Source organism: Aythya fuligula, chromosome 7 (assembly GCF_009819795.1).
Source record: "Aythya fuligula isolate bAytFul2 chromosome 7, bAytFul2.pri, whole genome shotgun sequence".
In the NCBI taxonomy this organism is placed as follows: Eukaryota; Metazoa; Chordata; class Aves; order Anseriformes; family Anatidae; genus Aythya; species Aythya fuligula.
The window spans coordinates 8075820-8096984 of NC_045565.1; the positions used below are offsets into that span (position 1 = coordinate 8075820).

Genomic DNA, 21165 nt, shown 5'->3' on the forward strand with positions numbered 1-21165 from the left:
AGGGGGATATTTTTGCTTTTTTTTTTTGTCTGTGGTATCATTTATTTATTTATTTTATCTCAAAACAACTGATTTAGGAAGAATGAATGACTCATTTAGGAAGAATGATCCTGTTAGTTTTCTCAGGAGGGTGGACTTTCTCCTCCTAGCTGTATTAATTTATTTAATTTATCTTAAATTTGATTGCAGTGAGCACCCCTAATTAACCTGATTTTTTGCTGATAATCACTCACAATGGAATCAAATCACAAATCCGGGGATGGATTGACCGGCACACAGAAAGAAGCCGCCCTCCGTGCATTAATTCAGCGAACAGGATATAATTTGATCCAGGTAGGAACTCAGTCACGTCCTTCTGCACACGGTGTCTGGTTTCATCTTGAAGCAGTGCTGCACCAGGAGCTTGTGCAGCAAATCTGCACGTGGCAAGTGCTGGTTGTTTGTTCCTCCCTCTCTGCTGCTCTTCAGTTTGCATCCTGCACAAAACTTCGTGTAGTAGGGGCTGTCTTTTATGAGGTGGCAGAGTATTCCCCCTGTCAATATGAGAAGGGTGAAATAAAACCTGAGCACAGATATATTCCAGGAATAGTTGGGATAGCTGTCTGAAAGCCATGGCTGCAGTGCTGTTGTAGCAAAGAAAACCCACTAAACAAGGTTTCAGAAGAGCTTGAGCACAGATTTGTCCATAGAAAGTCCCATAAGTGACCACCAGATTTACTCTTTTTAAAGATCTTTGAGTGCAAAAAAACGTACAAGTGTCTTACCTGACCAAAAGCCACAGGTTTGCTCTCAGTCTGGTCTCCAAGGCCCAAGGGCAGGGTAGGTTAGTGCAGGTGGGGAACAGACAAGTCCTTCAAAAATATCTCAGGAAGTCTTCCCTAGTTAGCATGACCAAAACAAATGAATTTTTCAAAAGTGTTTGCTAGAAATATGGCTTACCTTGCATCCTGGAAAAAGTAACTGAAAACTGAATTTCAGGCAGGTGGTTGCTGTGAACTTTGGCTTGCTTTGCGTAGCACTAGAGGGCACAACAGACCAAAGCAAAAAGGGGACTCCTGGGAAAAAGCATTTTCCTATGGTCCTTAATGTTGTGTGTGCCCCAGGACCAGAACAACATTGGGTTTGTTGCACTTGAGGAGCCTTCCTGATGTACTTGACCCAGGAGAAGATAAATAGCTTCTTTGTGTGTTTTATTTGCTGTGACTTTCTTTACCCTGACCTTTAGTTTTTCATACTGTCACACCTGGCAATAGTTCATTCCTAAACCACAGATTCCTGCTTTGCTGCCCACCCAGAATCTTCTTATTCCTAATTTTTCCCTTTCCTTCAACCTTACCATTTTCTCTTACTATTATTATTATTTTTCCCTCATTATTTTCTTTTCCACATCTCTTTGGGCTTTTTTTTTTTTTTCCAACCTAACCATCACCTTCTTCTTCAACAGCTGCCAGGCTCACATATCTTCTCAAAGGGGACAATGAAGCTCTCCTTCCCCACAGAGACATTGCCAAGATAAGTTCATTGAGATTCAGCCTTCAGGGCACAAATGAAGCCACTGCAGACTGAGAGTAGATTTTATTTTTTGCCATGTCTCCTAGCACACTAGGAGACACTCCCACATATGTTGACAAAATGAGAAAAAAATCTGATTGTCTCTCACTTGGCTTAAAGTAGGAAGGTAAAAATCTGCTGGCTTTTTGCAGACTGTTATTGATGAAAGTAACATTTCTGCAGGTCACCAAGGCCTTCTTCCAGCTGACATGCCAGTGAAGATCACAGATGACCACAGCAACACAACATACAATCATCACTCTAACAAATGGCTCAAGAGATAAAAAATCCCATGCTAGAGATGTGCTCAGTTCAACCAAACTGGGGGCAGAAAAGCAGCCTGAAACATCATGATCTTCTCATTAGATCTGCTGTGAAAATGCATTCATAAATTCAAACAGCTTCATCATTATGCTGAAAACATTTTCAAAACGGGATTGGGCATGGATAATTCAGGGCTGGTTATAGGCTTAGGAAAACTGAAATTGCTTGTGCTATACTCTTATATTCCTACCAGGATCCCTGTTTGCTGCAGGCTTAGGTCCTTCAGGCCTTCTTTGTAAATCAGCCATTGCCTAGAATAATCCCAGAGGGAGAAATGGCTACAGAAATGTCAGGAGGCAAAAACAGAAAAATGACCAGAGTCCCAGCCCCTCCAGGCACAGGGCATCACTGCAGGACAAGGAGAGCTGAAGAGGGAGAGGGAGAGGGAGAGGGAGAGGGAGAGGGAGAGGGAGAGGGAGAGGGAGAGGGAGAGGGAGAGGGAGAGGGAGAGGGAGAGGGAGAGGAAAGGAGCAAAAGAGAGAAGGTGGAAGAAGGGAGGGGAAAGAAAGAAAGAAAGAAAGAAAGAAAGAAAGAAAGAAAGAAAGAAAGAAAGAAAGAAAGAAAGAAAGAAAGAAAGAAAGAAAGAAAGAAAGAAAGAAAGAAAGAAAGAAAGAAAGAAAGAAAAAGAAAGAAAGAAAGAAAGAAAGAAAAAGAAAGAGAGAGAGAAAGAAAGAAAGTGGTAGAGGGATGGGCGTCATCTTTCCCCTACGTTTTCCAAGACTGTCTGAATCTTGGACAGCTGAGCTGTGGAAATGGCCTCCCCTTCAACGTGCTGATGCATGTTCCTCAGCAGAACTCAACCAGCTGTAAACCAGAGCCTTCTGCAGTACATCACCAGCATACTAGCTCGGATGCTAAAGCCTTTCGGTACCAATACAGCAGTGGGGCAGCCAGCGCACACTGCCCCCTCTCCCTTGAGCCTGCAAAGAGATGCTCTTTACAAGAAAGGAGGGTGTTTGCCTCTGGCACTGCACTAACAGGGTGTGCCCAAAGTGTCATTCCTCACAAAGGGACTGATTTTATCCACTACATCATCGTTTTATTTTCCTCCATGGCAGGAAAATGGGCAAAGGAAATACGGTGGCCCACCCCCGGGTTGGGATGGCCCTCCGCCAGAGAGAGGCTGCGAGATCTTCATTGGGAAACTGCCACGGGACCTCTTTGAAGATGAACTTATACCACTGTGTGAAAAAGTAAGACTTTATGAGAGGTAGATATTTTGCAGAGATTACAGAAGATCAGCTCTACATTTCCGTGTTGAACTGGAGGTGATTTGGACCAGATTACCCTTTGTTTGGTGGCAGCCCCTCCAGCTCCTTCTGTGGTGTTTTCTCACCATGACCAGGGCTGATCTAACACTGGAGCTGGCCCTGCTTAGTGTAGAAGGTTGTACTGAAACATCCAGCTATGCCTCCCTCCGTAAATTAGACTTCAGTCATATAAAACACACTGTCCTCCACCTAGGAAATGAGCACAGCCACCCAATCACTCATGTACAAGCCTGAGCAAGTGATACCATTCCGACACCAATGGCCATGCAATTCCATTGCTGCACCTCATCCCTCCTGTTTTTTAGTCTTTTTTTTTTTTTTTTTTTTTTTTTTGATTTCTCTACTGTGTGATGCATTAGCCTCAAAACTGGAACATAAACCTCATAAGCAGGTGAGAACCACAACCCTGGGGCTGCTGAGGTCAGTGGCCAAAATCTTGCTCACCTTGCTGAAGAGCTAACTTTGCCCTCCTCCCTTGTCACCTAAGCACTTGCTGCCTGTGTTTATGACTTCTATTATGGGTCAGAAAGTTGTGTGAAAGCAGAACAGGCTCTGGATGATTATCCTGTAGATGAAGATATCTGAAGAGTTCTGACATGAAAGCACCCAGTCTTGTTTAAACACCTCACCTGGCAAACAGTTCTTTACGAATAACTTTGCTTTCTATTTGCAGATTGGCAAAATCTATGAAATGAGAATGATGATGGACTTCAATGGCAACAATAGGGGCTACGCCTTTGTGACCTTCTCAAATAAACAGGAGGCAAAGAATGCAATAAAGCAACTCAATAATTATGAAATTAGGTGAGAATGGCATACACCTTCACATCAACTTTAAATCATATAATGTATTAATCTGGATTGTTGTGGACAGCATATTTTTCCCTACAGCCCAGAGGAAGCTTCTTTAGATACCTAAACTTTAGTAGGCAGTCATTTCTTTTCTGCCTGTGCATTTGTTGCTTTATGCTCTAGCACAAAGGCAGTACATAGCACTCAGAGACAAAATCTTTTGCAGGAAATGTCTTCCTTAAAGAAAAAAAATAACAATAAAAATAAAAAATTCTATGAGAACATTGGAAAAAATATTTTGCTTTGGATCAAAACCATTGATCGAAACCAATGATGTCTAACCATTGTTTATTTCATGTTCCCTTCTGGGCTGCTTTTTGTTGATGTATTCCTATCCACTGTGTCTCACATGAGCTATACTGCAGATATGTTCTGGGAGACACAATTACAAAAATGGTGAAATGGGATGAAAACTAATTGGCAAAACAGTGACATTTCCTAATAAATAGGAACAGAAAAATCCCTCATGTTTGTGACTAAAAATTGGGAACAAAACACCTAGAAATCAACAACATATGGGTCCATCAATATGGTTTGTTTTGATTTCAACCCCATTTAATTTTTTTTTCCTGTTCAAAATGGGATGAATAGATGCAATTGCTAAAAAAGCATTTTGAGATCAACCGTTCTGGAAATTTTAAGGCTTTCTTTTTGTTATTTCTTTTTCTTTCTTCCTTTTTTATTTTTTTTTTATTATTTTAAAGAAAAATATTGATTGTGAATTGCTTTACTAGCAACATTAGGGATGAGCAGGTCACAAGGCACATGGGGAGGGTTTGGAAACATGACTTATATCAGATGCTGGAGCATCTTAAAGATCAGACTTCAGCTACCTCCACCTCCTCTGCCTACTTGTCTTGTCCCAAAGATGCCTCTAAAGCAATTTATGACTTCTCCAGACCTGCAAGGGGTAGTTGGACCACAAAGGTGTGAGTAAAGTGAATGTAAAGACATTTTTGCTTTGGGGGTCTGCACAGCAATTGGCATCAATAAAGCCTGAAATGTTGTCTCCCCATAACAAGGGATTTTCTTTCTCCAGACCTCAACTGTGAGGCTCTCTGGTGATCGGGAAGCTGCAAGCCACTGGTGAACACAATGAAACCTGGCTTATGCTGACCGCAATGCAAGAATCACAGTGGTGTCCCAGCTGCTCAGCACAGTTGCCTGGTAGCAATCGTTTTTGGAAATAGCAAAAGAGAGACTCTCAAGAGTCAAAAGCAAAATTTGGCTTTGGTTTCTCTTGATCTCAAGTACCTTGTTTCAAATATGCTGCTTTACTTTGATGTCAAATTTAGCAGATTATCAGCCTTTGGAACTAGCCCCTTGTGTTGAGTGAGACCACTGGAACATCCCAAACGACACGTGCCACAGAAGGGGGAGACCTTGCATTTGGCCTTGTGTTTTGGGACAAGAAGGGGGATTTTTTTCCCCTTTCTCTGAGAAGTGATCTTGGGTCCTGACAAACCAACAATATCATTTTTCTGCAGGAATGGGCGTCTCCTGGGAGTCTGTGCCAGCGTGGACAACTGCCGCCTGTTCGTAGGGGGGATCCCCAAAACAAAAAAGCGAGAGGAAATTTTAGCAGAGATGAAGAAAGTCACGGATGGAGTTGTGGATGTCATTGTCTACCCAAGTGCAGCTGATAAAACCAAAAACCGGGGTTTTGCTTTTGTGGAATATGAAAGCCACCGGGCAGCAGCCATGGCCAGGCGAAAATTGCTCCCAGGTTAGTACAGATGGTGAGGGTGATAGGGGCAGCTTCAATTTAGCAGATGCCTGTGTATGCATAACAGCACAGAAGTCTCCAGAGGAAACATATACCCAAGGGAAGGAACACTTCTGATTTTTCTCATTTTGGCTGCCAACGATTCACTTCAAGCAAAGAGGGACCCCATTATGCCCATCATGCTGCCAGACATGCCCTGACTCTGGGGTGTGGGGTGGGTGATTCACTGAAAAGTCTGATTTACCACCATTCTCATTAGCCAGGTGCTTCATTTAAGAGCTTGAAGTTATTAAAATATAGCTAGATGGATCTAGCTGTTTTATCCATTCAGCTCTGTTGTGGGATATATATTATCCCATGGTTATCTTGAGTTGTATGTAAAATATGGCCTCATTTATGACCTCCTGTGGAGCATCACTTAGGGAAATATGACCATATTCAGACTTGACATTGTACTGAGGATGTTCCTGAAAATTATTTTCCATGTGGGAAGAAAACCTCAGATGAGGAATTTCATTAGAATTTAAAAATTATATAGAGAATAAGTCTATGTAATTTAGAGCTGGGGAACATAGTGAAGCAAAGAGAAGATTGATAGGTGATATGCAAAAAAGACACAACATTAATTGCCTTTGCAGTGATTTCACTGTTTTTCTCATGCTTTCATATGCCCAGCAGCAGCTCCTGCACTGCTTTGTCAAAGCCAGAGCACTTGCTGATGAAAGACTCCAATAAACCTTCTGTTCTGACACTTGATCCTCACACATCATGCCCACCAATTTTCTTTCTTTCTACATGATAGCCCATGAAAAATCTTGTCATTTTAAAACCTTTTCTCTTACTGTCAGAAATTAGTTTGATTGCAAGAGGTAATATATACCTGAGTATGCCTGCTATTGTGGGGTATCTCACGCAGATTATTTTTCTTTTTATTCTGTATTTTCTGCATCAGTTCAGCAGCTCCCTAATTATAGAAGCACTTTCTGTTAGTCTGTGCTTCAGCATAACTTTCTCATGGTTTCTGTATTGAGAAGGATGGAAGGAGCAGGCACAGGCACCACCACTGATGGCAGCCTTGAGAGAGCAAAGCACTTGAAATCCTGAGCAAAGACAGTGAGACAGATGGGAATGAGAACATAGTCTTGAACAGCCTTGTGCAATGTGCTAGTGATTTCCAATTTAGGGACATCTTGGTAAACAGGTTAGGAATTTGGGAATTTCAGAGACCTGAGCAGGAGTGAGAGTCTTCTGATGTTCCAAGCATACGGGAGGAACTTGAAAAAGGTTTCAAGCCAGGAATGAATGTGTCTCCAGCTGATGCATTGGATGAATGTGAAATTGAATATCATTATCAAGTTGCTTCCTTGACTCTGAACCTCACTGCTCTTTGAGGAAGCTTTGTAGAAGAGGCAGAAAAGCTCAAAATTAAGATGCTTTTTATGAAAGCTTTGTCTTGTCTCCTGGTTAAATAGAGAGGTGGAGGAAGACTGGGTTTTAGCAAGCTGGTAGAGCAGAAACCAAACTTAGCTCCTTGCTATGAATCAGCCAGGTTGTTATTTCCACTATTGAACCGAACATGGCAACTTAGAAAATAGAGCATGGCCTTTCATTTTAGCTGGCTGCCATTAGCTGCTATTTCTGTTCATCAGACTGGTCAGGGCTGAAAGCTGAACATCAACTGCAGTCCCAGCTCCACAATTCCTTGCTCATTCACAGGACTTCCTAGCAGGGAGCAGCCCCTCTACATTTTAGTGTTGTTTGTTTGTTTGTTTGTTTTTCATCTTTTAACTCCTGTTACAGAAAAACAGGTCTCCAACTTCTACCCCTTCCCTCTAATTTTCCTCTATTTTGGACCTCCTATCCTATCTTAGATTATCCAAGTGGAGATGCAAGACGGGATGCCTCCCAGAGTGTTTTGTCTCATTTTCCTTCTACCAACATAGGTATCTTCCAGGTTTTAGCATACACCTGGCCTTGGAGAATCATAAAGATCATATCATAAAGATCAGAGAAGTAATAAGAATAGCACAGACAGGACTATTTTGAGGGAAACTTGCAGAAGAGGCAGACATTTTATTTCATTATTTTGGAGGAAATACCCAGCACTAACCATGCTGCTAAGCCAGAAAATGGTCCCTATTGTGTATCCAAAGCACTGTCTGCTAGGCTGATTAAAATTGCCAGAGAAAAAACGGGTGACAGACCAAGCACGTGGAATTTAGGGCTCTGGATATTGGTGAGTGGCCAGATACCAGCCACTCTTGAAGAGAAGGGGGAAGGATTTCTTCCTGAAAGATGTGCTGAAAGAACTGGGGAGAAATACTTATCACAGCAATTCACACTGATCGGAGGCAAGGCTGTGGCCATCAGTTTTCGTTACACATTAAGTATCATGAATTGGTTAATCAATTACTTAATAGATTAAGTAACTCAATGCAAATGATTACAGAGCTCAGCATGATCACATGGAAAAAACATAACTTTTAACTACCTCTTTATTTGCTGTTTTTTTTCTTTGCCCCTTGGCATCTTGATCCACTCTATACAGAAGCCATATGCTTCTTATCCATACCCTATTTTATGCCTCATTACTTTTTGTTTCCCTTCTTTCTACTGCTTCTGTTGCATCTTCACCCTGTGTGGACCATGCTTCAAATACTTGCACATGGAGACATCCTGATTTTTACTATTTCATTTCATCCCCTGGGACTTCTGGATCCCTTTCCAATTTCCTAGGGAATTAAATATTTGCAGCCAACAGGGATCTTTATAAGAGAAGTATACCCATTACAATATTTCCCTTCAGAGAGCATTCCAGGGAATGCAGATGTTAGTGAATAGTGCCACAAATTTGCTTTTTAAATTCTGGATGCTACATTTCTGCAGGCATCTAAGATGCTAGTGGGAACCTGTGAAAGCATGACCATCTGCTTTTGGAAATGAGTTCACTAAAAGGCAGCACAAAAGGCTTTTTTGTGGTGCAAAAGGCACTTTGAGCAAAAAAGGCTTATTTTGGCCCTCTTTGTATAATTGGCCTATTCTATTGTTCATACTGCATATGAAATAAACTCTGAACAGAAGTGAGAGGAACCTAAGCCTCTCTGACACTGATGATGCCAATCCCTTTATAGGAAGGATCCAGTTGTGGGGACACCCTATTGCTGTTGACTGGGCAGAACCAGAAGTGGAGGTGGATGAAGACACTATGTCATCGGTAAAAATCCTCTATGTGAGGAACCTCATGCTCTCGACCACCGAAGAGACTATAGAAAAGGAGTTCAACAGCATCAAACAAGGTAGGATCCCACTGACACAGCCCTTAAGTAAGTGCCGCTACTGCAAATGGAAGTATTTCTTCATTCATAGAATGCCAAAGGAAGACACAAAGTAGCAGTTTTTCCATGGTGAAATCTTCATGTGTAATGCCGCAAAATTGCTATTATGCTGAAGGCTCCCATCCAACATGCATAACATGTCATTCTGCTACAGGCTGATTAATTTACAGCTAACACTACTAACCTTTTTAAGGTGATTGGCAACTGGAAGAGATCCAAAATACTGCATGAGGATGCCTATATCATAAAAACAACTTTGAGTCATTTGACTCTTCTTGAAAAAGAGAGTTGTTAAAACAGCTGGGTGATTTCTGCTTTCTTCATCTACAGAAAGGGATGATGACAGAAATAGGGTGGTTTAATTCAACTGCTTTTTATCTAAGCTATCTAAATGCTGAATTCTTTCTTTTTCATACCAAAAATGATCTTCCATAAATTTATGAATAACCAGTGCTTATCATTTTATGCGGGATATGATGGCATTTTCATGGCATATATTGCATGGTCTTAGGGTGAGATTTTAAAAAAGCAAATATGTTTGTGGGGAATAAAAATCCTGCTGGCTTTCAAATGAGATTTTACTTCTGAGCTGCTCCAGTTTTAGAAAATTCCACCCAAAAACAACAGAGTAAAAATAACCCATTTGTGCAGCTCTCCAAGCTGCATATTCCATTAGGCATTAGTAACTTATGCTTGGCAATGTGAAATTGCCATTCATATCGTTCCTATTAACTTCCTTCTACTAATTTTTAAAAATACACTACAGAGCTTCATTTTTCCTTCACCAACTTTTCATTTCTGCTGCATCCTTTTTTTTTTTAATAGGCTGCAATGCAAAGATCTTCAAGAGATCTCTTAACAAGTCTTTTCTGTCCTTCTAATGTTACCAGCTAATACTTTAAGTAACCATCAAGCTGTTAGAAATCCCATTTTAACCCCAAGCTAAATATGTATCATCCCACTCTCTTAACTGTTTCCTCCTTTATTTATTCAGTTTTGTTCCTGATCACTGAACTGCTCACACTCCCCAGAAACACATTTATATCCATTTGACACTTCAGTAACAGTCATCTGCTCTGCTCCTAAGGAAAGTTTTCTAGTACAACAGAAGACTTGAATCTTCTTTAGTTTGTCTTTTCAACAGTTTCTCATTTTGCTTCTCATGCTGGAATTTTTATTTTTAATTTTTTTAAGGAAAGCCTTAATTATTGTGAATGAAACCAAGAATGCCCTTTTTAAAGTGGTGCCATACTTTCAAAAAAAACATGCCTAGAAAAAGCAAAACCTGAGTTTTGAGGAAAATAAATGCAGTTTAAGTCATAGTGAGATTACAATCAAGCAACTCAGCAAGGAGCTGAAATGATTCACCTCCCACTTTGGTTATCTGCTATGTTTGTTGGGTCACATTTCAATATCACTTGTCTGAAGTGTACATTTGATCTGGAGAATTTAGAAGCTGTTTTGACAATAACAAGCCATCCAATAAAAAAGTACCCAAATGAGAGGAATTACGAGGCAGAGGTCCCCATTACAGAGCAATTACCACATCACCACGAGCTCCACAGACACTACCAGGAATGCTACATATGCATCCCAAGTTGTAACACAACACAAGTATCACCCCTTTTAAATCTGTGCCAAATTCAGTGCCAGATGGCTTCTGTAGAAATATGCATCACTTCATCAACAAGAAGCCCTGCCCTCACTCCCTAGAGATCTTGGCAAATATCCTGAGCCCTGGCAAAGTTTTCATTTGGTTAAATGGGCTCCAGACTTCGCAGCTGAAGTGGGGTGATGCTGAAATAGAGCAGCAAGGAGGGGCAGGTCTGTACCTTCCCACAGCAAGGCGCTCTGCCCTGGCAGCAGGAAGGCCACGCTCTCCAAAGGTGCTAACTGGGATGATATTCTCCTTGCGGTGTCACGCAGCTGCTCGTCCTGCTAGGGTGGGAGCACGCCACCTAGTCCCATAAATAGGAAAGAGCAAGGTTTTGGCTTGAGTGAGGATCAATAACACAGAGCAATTTTCAGGAGGCAGAAGGGGGATTTTCAAAACACAGAGAGTTCATTAAAGCCTCAACTCATAACCGAGACAACAGCATATAATGACCTTAATTTTTGGCTTAGAAAATCATCCTCCAATCCCAGAAGGACACAAACAGCCACTTGCCATTTCAGTGTCAGTTTGAAGACATGCAGGCTGCTTGGGTTATAGGCTGAAACATGCTATTTATAACCCACTGAAGCTCCTAATGCCACCCCTTAAACTCCAAAGAAATATTTTTCCTTCTGCAGTTATTTAAGTAAGTGTTTGTTGTTGTTGTTGTTGTTGTTGTTGTTTGGTTGTTTTTTGTTTTTGCGGCAATTGGATATTTCCCTGTACACCTGTTCAGCTTTAAAAGGAAAGAAAACAACAGAAAAGTCATCCTGCATCCATTAGCCACATTTCCAAAGGATACTTTTAGGTGTGTTATAGCCTCACTGGCTAGGCTGGTTGATAACTGACAGGACTGGCAAACACGAACAACTAGAGGAGAAAAGGTAGATACCTAAAGCTTGAGCCTGCAGGGAGCAGGTGCCAGTGTGGTTATTTCAGAGCCAGAATATTTGGGTGCTGCAAAGTTCCCAGCAGCAGAGCATCTGACAAGGGAACGGGAAGGCTGTAGAGGACAGACACAGAAGAGAACAACACTGAGTGTGAGAACACCAAGTGTCCTGCTCAGCCATCCAGCTCCTGGAGATCTGTCACAGAAGTGAAACACAAAACCAAAGACAACCTCAGACAGAGCATTTTGGACAGGAGCAAACCACTCTAGTTTAATGGGAACCATACAGGTGCTTGCCTTCAAATATTTCTAGTTTTGCTTGAAATAACACAGACATTTTCTTTAGTTTCTCATGGTATATGCATCCTAAGAGGTAAGAAGACACCATTGACTTTCTCTCTACCCTTGGCCAGTTTTTGCTCTTGAAGGGCTCACAAACCAACACAATTGCTCATTCTGATACATATTTTCTAGCTAATACCTATTTCCAACTAATATTCTAATGTTTTCCACAGGTGCAGTAGAAAGAGTAAAGAAAATTAGAGACTATGCCTTTGTGCACTTTAATAAAAGAGAAGATGCGGTTGAAGCTATGAAAGCCTTGAATGGGAAGGTAAAGCTGCTCTGAGTGTTTATTTTGTGACTTCCATGCAGTATATTATATGCAGCTGAAACAAAGCTGCCGGGCTTATTAGCTACAAAGACACCCTGAGGGTGCAAGTCCTTTTTTCACTTCTCAGGCTGCTTTTATGCTCCTGAATTCTTCTTTTTTTTTTTTTTTTTTTTTTTTTAACCCTGATGTTCACAAACTGTTCTTTTTGGCTTCTTTCCTTTTGCATTCATAATAAATGTTTGCCCAGATCAGACTGTAGTTCACCTCTCTGAAAAAAGTTGGAGCAATACTGAAATGAGGACCAGAAAATGAGGGGTTATGGGTTCCCTTGGCTTGCACTCACATAAGTGTTTCATGTCTGCCAACAAAAACACTGGAAGGGAAGCATGTAAATAGTAAACAGGGACAAACAAGGTCAACCCAGAACATCTGCTCCAAATTCAGAAGCAGATTTGCAAGGAGGTTGCTGTATTTAGTTCTTCTTGCGCTGCAATGTAATTCACACTGCTGTAATGTAAGAGCTTTTCCCAAAGAGGTGTTAACCCCGTTCCTATTTTTAGTGCTACTGCTGTTCTCCATAGGAGTACCTATAATCGGGCTGACTTAGGTGCTGCTTTGCAGGGAAGTGAGGCCTTTTCAAGGGCTTCACAACTCTGCTAATTCAGTTAATTAGCCTCTGCTGGCTGGTGTCAGCTCTGGATGCTCTCTACACGTTGAACCTTCACCCAGCAAGTGCCTCCTTCCACCTGTGAGAGGGAGATTTTGGCTGATTTGGGTGGTTTTCTCCGTTTTCCCAGTCTGTTAGTAAACCATGCGGGGAAGCTGCCTTCTTAGACAGGATAATCCCCATGTATCTCAGAGACTGCCTTACACTTGTGCTTCTCCCGCACTCTTCCTGCGGTATGAAGGTGCTGGATGGGTCCCCCATAGAGGTGACGTTAGCCAAGCCTGTCGACAAGGACAGCTACGTCAGATATACCCGAGGCACAGGTGGCAGAGGCACGATGCTGCAGGGAGAGTACACCTACGCCTTTGGACACATGTACGACCCTGCCACCGCCTACCTGGGTGCCCCGGTTTTCTACGCACCCCATGCCTACGCTGCTATCCCCAACCTCCACTTTCCAGCTGCCAAGGGGCTCAGCAACAGGAGCATCATCCGGCCCCCATCCGTCCGAGGTAACTGCAGTCATGCCAATTCTCTGCTCTAACAAAATGATTCCTCCCATGCTTGGGTGGCTGCATCCTCATGCTGAGGATGTCCCTTTCAGGAAGGGACAGAAAACAGTTTTTAGGCTCTGCCCTTCCCAAAGACACAGTGATATTCCAGCAGGCTAAGCAGGGTACTAAAAAATAACCATTTTCCTGGAGCAAGCTTTAGACAGCTTCCAGATCACCCTCCTTCCAGGGTAAATAAACCATGAATCCTCCTGGTTTTGCCCCAGCAGGGAAAACAAAATAAAACCATTTTCGTTCCCTCCCTACCTCCCTCCAGAGCCAACTCTCATACAACCACCAGCACAACTCTGTGCTGTTTTTCCCCTTTCCTTTGAAACCCACAAGGAAAGTTTTGCCAGTTCTGATGTCTTCTGACCCAAAGGCACAGCATTTCCCAGGGAGGTCACATTGTGCTAAAGCCGAGTGGGGAACCAGAACTGAAACCAAGAAAGACGTTAATTTTGTGCTTTGGGAGGTGGACTCGTCTGTTTTTGTTGTTGTTGTTGTTGTTTTTTGTTGGTTTTTTTTGTTTGTTTTTTGGTTTGTTTGTTTGTTTTGTTTTTGTTTTTGTTTAATGATAATCTAATAATAAGTAACCTATGAAAATAGAGAGTATTTCTGATGGTTGCTGAGGTTCTGCCTTTGACCCCAGGTGTCTGCAGCTGGTACTGAATCAAATCCCTGCATTCAGGTTCCCCCCCCCCCCCCCGATTAAATATAATTGCAGACAGCATTTGGTACCTGCAGAAGTAAGTTTGGGGACTACCAGAAAAATAAATGCATGTGCTCATTGGGCTCCTTGAACAAAAATGAAAATGTAATAGAGGCCGAAAATTTCACTTTGGTTCATATAAGGGAGGGGCTGTATAAACATATAAACAGTTCCTCATGAAACTGTTATTATGCTGGTGGGTGGCAAGTGACATCAACTGTCCCTTCTCCAACTTCTGACTACAAATCTGGTTAGAAAGGTGTTATAAAATCAAAACTGGCTTGTCTATGAGCTCAATGGAAAGTTACACCTCACCTGTCAGCACAGAGCAGAGGAGATGGAAACTGGGTCAGACAGAAGCAGGGGTACCCCTATAACTTTGCACCGCCAAGTGTGCAAGCCCAGCAACAGGCTATGGGGGGCTCCTGCCTACCTCCTTCCCAAACTCAGTCAGTGGGGCTAACTTTTCCATTTCAGGGACAATCAGGGTAATTTTTCCGGTGATTTGATTCAGTTTAATGCCTTCTTACATTCCTAGAAATTTACATGAATGTACCTGTAGGGGCTGCGGGAGTTAGAGGACTGGGAGGTCGCGGCTACCTGGCGTACACGGGCCTGGGGCGCGGATACCAGCTCAAAGGAGACAAGAGGGGAGAGGATAAACTCTACGACCTCTTGCCAGGAATGGAGCTCACACCGATGAATCACGTCACACTAAAGCCCCAAGGGATCAAACTTGCTCCTCAGGTAGGTGTGTGCGAAGTATGGTCAATGTGTTGGCCAGGGTTTGCCTTTGCTCAAAATGCTTTCAGAAAAACAGCCTTTGCTTGAATTTAAACTGGTGATTGATAGCTACATCTATTCATAACTCTTGGAATACATTTAAACAAGAAAACACTTGTTAGTTGCATCCTGCAGTGCCGTCCACCTCGCTGGAGAACAGCACTCATTCTCCTTCAAGGGAGAATTTTCATAAACTTCCATGAGTGGAAGATGAAATCCAGCTAGGACTACCCCTCCACAAAAGCACTGAGGAGTAAAGAAATTAAGAAATTTTCACCCAAGGAACTATTTCACATAAATAGAAAAACAGCAACTTTGCCAGAAAAAAAAAAAAAAAAAAAAAAAAAAGGAAAAAGAATTGTCTGTGTTGCAAAAGGGTCATGGCATTGCACAGAGCTTTGCTGCCTCGATGTGATTGCTCCAATGCAGTAAAAAAAGGAAAACAATGTGGAGCACATTATCTGGGTGGACCCATGTGTGGCAGCTTGTGCTGTCTCCCCTGATGCTGACATATGACACAGTCCTGGCAGGAGATCAGGGTTTGCGTGATGCTGAGAACCGAAATCCTGAACCACCGATGTACAACCTAAATGGAATGGGAAAAGAGGAGTTGATGGACTGCACAGCCCAGACAAATGCAACAGCTCTGGTTGCACAAGGAAGCTTTGACGTGCTTGTGCATGCGGGACTGGGATCCAGACAGCTGGCTGGGGACAGAGCAGAATAAATTCCTCGAGTTTCAGAGGTCATTCTCCTACAGCAACTCCTTTCCTCTTGAATCATCCAAAGTAATGTTAGAAGTTAATTTCACTCAGATTTCAGAAACACACCTCTGTCTAGTAAAAAAATTGCCACAGCATTCCATTTGCTAAATGTCTCCCAAAGCATCCTTTTCTCCCCAGAAACCCGGAGTGTTTTTTCTCCCCCTGCAAAGTTTCTCTGTCTCCATGTTACCAGCACACAAGAGGGGTGAAGTGGTCCAGGCTGACTTAGGGCAGGTGCAGTTCAGGGTTTTTGCTCTCCTGACATCTTTGTGATGAACCCCCACGGCAGGGTCAATGTGTGGCAGGCCATGCAGCAATAATTTTTGGAGCACATCTTCCCCTCAGCTGAGTTGCCTAATTCCCTCACTGCCGCTGTCTCATAATAATGCTTCTTACACAGCCAAGGCTTGCTTCAGGAAGGTCTCGTTAATACCTTTGCCAAATCAGTCAGCCTCTTCTGCCCACTGCACACTGCAATAGCACCTGTGAAGGATGGACCCTCCTAACTTCCTTCCTGCTGCCTAGCTGGGATACTTGGTTTTCATGAATAGATGTTGCTCATCAAGTATTTAAATGGTGATGTTACATCTCAAAAGCACCGTCCTTATGCAGCCTTTGGAACAGCAGGGGACAGGTGTCACCATGGTCAAGAAATCTGATGAACTAGGGTGTGAGCACTACGGAGTAGTAAACTTTAGATCTGTAGTTATCAAATGAAAGGCAGCAGTGAAATAAAATAATTTTAAGGTGTACTGCAGAAAGCCTCAGACTGTGGGTACCCAGGGGTCTCGGCTCCAACCTGGCAAGACCAATGTCACACCTACAGTAAGTCGGTTGGGGTCATTCCAAACAGAACATTTTTGTCTTGTATTCAGCTTCAGGATGCCAAATTGCCTTACGGTGTCACTGAAATGCAAATTGTTATGGCACTGAAAAATACCTGGGGAGACCGCAACTGCTGCTCAATAGGAAAAACCCCAAGCCCCAGCAATTTCTAAGTTGAGCGTCAAACCTGATGGAGTTATTTAGAAAAAATAAATGGTCCAAGCACTACTGGTGGGGATGCACAGGAGCAACACACTGTATCAAACCCATCTGGGACAGCAGATAGCCCCTGGGTTTAGAAAAGAAAGAAAAAGAAAAAGCAAGAGCATTTCCACACAGTGATTCCCAATTACTGTGGAATAATCTGTGCTAAGGCCAAGGGCAATGTGGTCCAGTATTTCTCTTTCAAACTAGGAGCAGAAATTGCCTATTGAAGCTTGAATAATTAATTGGACAGAGAAACAGCCTCTTTTCCTTTATCCTTCCTCTTTTTTTTTTTTTTTTTTTTTTTTTTTTTTTTTTTTTTTTTTTTTAAGACTGGACTTTTTATGTACTGTATCCCACCAAGGGAGGGAGGCACCAGAGCTGTGAAGATGAATGGAACCATAATGCTTTAAGGGGGTTAAAAAGATGCGCACAGGTAGAGTTTCTGTGGAGAATTCAGAGAAGGCCATGCCGATAATGAAATAAAACAGCTAATCAGCAAAACAAAGACATCCCATTTAATGAGGTGATAATTAGTTTCAGGAATTAAATGCACTTTTAAGGTATATAACATTTAGATGAATCTTATATTTCAAGGTGAGCTTTACTACCCTGTCTGCCATTTATTTTCTCACGAAGGCTTGAGGAAGCTGCCACTACACTTCTGAAAATTCTTTGGAGGGGAGGAAGCAGAGCAGTGCAGGGGCTGGAGCTGGGGAAGAAAGCTACATGCAACAATTAACCTGAGCAAATCCCTTCTTCCCTCCTAGATCTTAGAAGAAATCTGCCAGAAAAACAACTGGGGACAGCCTGTTTACCAGCTCCACTCTGCAATTGGCCAAGACCAAAGACAGCTCTTCCTATACAAAATCACCATCCCCGCCCTCGCCAGCCAGAACCCCACCATGTATGTAACTATTCAAGTTTCTCTGGGTTTTAGGATTTTTTTTAAGTGGATTTTGTCTAGCATCTCTCTTCAAAATACAACACAGGTCTCTATTTACAGGTTGTTGAGACATTAGAGAGAAAATCATCCATAAATAAATTATATAAAAAAAAAAAAGACCAACAGTGATGTCTGCTGTGCTTGGCACTCTGTGTTCAGTGGTGTAAAAACTGCAGAAAGCCAGAAATAAGTAGGCAAAGGGGTGCTTTTTAGTAAGAAAATAAAATACACAATATTTCATGTAGGAAAAAGAAAAGCAGCTTGTAGGAACATGCTGCTAATTAGGCTCCAGATATGATCCTAAACACTTCTGATCTGAAATATTTTTGTGGTGTTTTTTAATGAGAAAGACTGAAGCAGGCTTTCTTTTGGACTGAAAATGGACAACATGCTCTGAAAACATGTAGTAACTGAAATGTGACCCAGGGCCGATAATCTCAGCAAAGAAACTAGACAGCTAAAAGTATTACTGTTGATGCATCAGCACAGTAAAATGATGTTTCTATTTGATGTATGGGATCATGCCAACTATGGCTAGATTAGAAGGTTTTGCAGGAAAGGCCTAGAGAGGAAAACAAAACAAAACAAAAAGCTATTATGTTGCTGTGTTCACAGACATCCCTTCACACCTCCCAAGCTCAGCGCCTTTATTGATGAAGCCAAAACCTATGCAGCAGAATACACCCTGCAGACACTGGGGGTTCCCACCGAGGGAACAGAGGTGCCTCCTGCTGCGCCAGCTTTTCCAGGTATGTGAAGGTCTGTACAGCAAAGGCCTCCTGCAGTATTATTTTTCCAACATGCTTCCTCATGGGTTAGTCCAGAACTAACCTGTTCGTGGTCACTGAGGATAGACCTGACTGTGCTCCAGTTCATGGATGCCTCCCTTCAACTGGGAGCCCCCAGTAGGACCCAGACCCAGATGTGGTCTCCCCAGAGCCAGAGCTGGAATGGGTCCCCTTCCTGCTGCGCCCTGGCCAGTGCCACACCGGATGGGTTCGGTCCTCCTTACTGCAAGGATCCCTCCTCTTGAGCCAACCCCTTGGATTTCATCTGCCAAAGTAATAATATGAATGTGACAGCCAGGATCCAATCCCAGCTCTCTCCCACCCCTGCTGGAAGACTAATGTTTCCAGTTCTTGAGTTCATTCCCAACAGCTCTTGTAACTACCAAAAGAGCTTGGGAAATCATGGAAAACATAAGCCAGGAGCTGGAATCCAGCTTGCAGGCATTACATTTACTGTGCATGATGGTGATTCTGATGTAGTGAGAGCAACTTATGCCAAACTGCACATGAGGAATGCATTAGTCAGTACTACTGAATTGTTTGGAGTGTCTCAAGGATGGATTAAAAAAGATAATAATAAAAATCTATCTGGCTTCCTGCCACAGGAGTCCGCAAAAGCCACAGAAAAATCAATTTGTCTGGGTTTATGCAGGCTTCCGCAGTGTGGAAACCAAATGGGCTCTTTATTGAATCCAGTCTCCACTTACTGCTTAATTATAATCTCTCCTTTTTCTTTCATCCACCCTTATTTATTTATCTTGGAAATGCAACAAATAGACATACATTAAAATTTCTGCCAGCAGCACACACCGGTGCTCAGTCCACACTCACTGAAGTCCAGCACAGCCCAGGCCATGCCCAGGTAGCAGCTTATTTCTCTTATGATGATGCTGAACATGGTTTAAGTGACAAATTTCTCAATTCCTAATTGAAATCTTGCACCTCGCTTTGCTGATGCAAGAAAGACACTTTCAGCGACCACAACATTCATGTTCCCATGAATTTCTCATGTTTACTCCCAAGCTAACACCTTCCCTGAGGAAACATAGTCTTGGTGATGCCCAGTATCATAGAATAATAGAATCACAGAATCATTAAAGTGGAAAAAGACCTCCAAGGTCATCTGTTCCAACCATCCCCCTACCACCAGTGTCACCCACTAAACCATGTCCCCAGGCATGTCCAACCTTCCCTTGAACACCTCCAGGGACAGTGACTCCACCATCTCCCTAGGCAATCCATTCCAATGCCTGACCAACCACTTTTTCTGAGAAGGCATTTCTCCTAACTTCCAACCTGAAATATCTCCAGGCCCTGCCCCAATGGGATTTGGATCTGACTGACCTTGAGCCAATCCCACTGCCAGCTGGTTGGTTGGAGAGTTTGAATCCTGGGAGATGTAGTTTGGAAGCAGCAACAGGTTCAGTAGAGCCGATGGGCATCTTGTCTACTCTTCCCACATTTGGGCTTCGTCTTAATTCTTGATCCTTTCATAACAACAGCATACTATGGTCTGTTTGACAAGATGCTACACTCTCCTTTCAGACAAACCAGCCCCAAATGATGTTTGTTTTCCCAGTGATTCATTTTAAATCAGCAAAGCTAACATTTTCCCATGGAAAATTTTGAAGTGTTGAAACCACATATCCCATTAGAATCTGATGGGGAAAAAAAATCCAGTCTGCTAAATATTTTTCCCAATATTGCATAGAGGGAATTCCCCTCCTCTCTAACATGTTTGTCCTGAGTTGCATGCATTTTGACCATAAAGGATGTCACACCCATGTTTTCTCCCAGCTGTACAAATGTCTTCTCTATGAAACAAAATATGCCCAGATTTTCTATGCAGTACTTCATTTTCTTGCCCTCCTTTGTCATGTGTGGGAGTCCATGTAAAGAGCACTGTTACCAGCGTCTCATCTCAGAGATATTTGAAGCTTAAGGAAAAATATTCAACAAAGAGGGGATTTTTTTAGGCAATGTGTTTAACAAATAATAGGTGAGAAAATGCATTAATTTTCCAGCCACAGTGGTCAAGTTTGTACCTTTAATGAGGAGGAAAAACATGCCAGGAATGATTTATTTAATCAGATTGTTCCAGTCTTCCCATTGACAAACGACATGATTGCCATTGACAATGAAGTCTTCCCATCAAAAAATGTCAGGCAATGGTAGCTTTTGAACGTCTTCCCTTTAATCTCCATCTCTTATCTCTTTTCCCCTGCAGGATACACCATTGCTAACGCTGCTGCAACAGTCACAGCCACTCACCTCAAACAAGCGGTGACAATGGGACAAGATTTGACAACATATGCCACATATGAAGCCTACCCTGCCTTTGCAGTAGCTGCACGCAGTGATGGTTATGGAGCATTCTAATTCTGTCTTTATTAAATAGTTTCCTTAAATCAAGCACAGGTAGAAAAATTATCTGTCTGGTAATTCTTACACCCTCATGATTTTAAAATAATCTGTTGCCTAAAGTTAGATTTTAGTTGGCATTTCATTCTTTTAGTTCTTTAGTTTCATATCAGGACATTAGGGAGAAAGGAGAAATGAAAAAAATAAAAGGCTCAAAATCAGATTTTCACACTAGAAAGCAAAATCTCATCCTCAAAAATGAGTGGTTCTAAGGTGTGTGTATATGTATTTATCTATATTTACATATAGATATGTATACATACATACATACATACACACACCATTGTGT

At 42.3% G+C, this 21165-nt stretch overlaps 1 protein-coding gene across 2 annotated transcripts; it reads left to right on the top strand.

Annotated features, from left to right (window-relative positions):
• The first annotated feature begins 234 nt into the window (after positions 1-234).
• A1CF (APOBEC1 complementation factor) lies at positions 235-20834 on the top strand. Of its 2 annotated transcripts, none has more exons than XM_032191534.1 (11): positions 235-333; positions 2934-3068; positions 3820-3950; positions 5486-5724; positions 8856-9020; positions 12118-12215; positions 13124-13394; positions 14684-14892; positions 17492-17628; positions 18283-18416; positions 20683-20834. In XM_032191534.1, the coding sequence occupies exons 1-11, from the start codon at positions 235-237 to the stop codon at positions 20832-20834; spliced, it is 1770 nt and encodes a 589-aa protein (XP_032047425.1). The 2 variants fall into 2 exon arrangements, with proteins under 2 accessions (XP_032047425.1, XP_032047426.1); XM_032191535.1 differs by having other exon boundaries at positions 14708-14892.
• Positions 20835-21165: the final 331 nt, after the last annotated feature.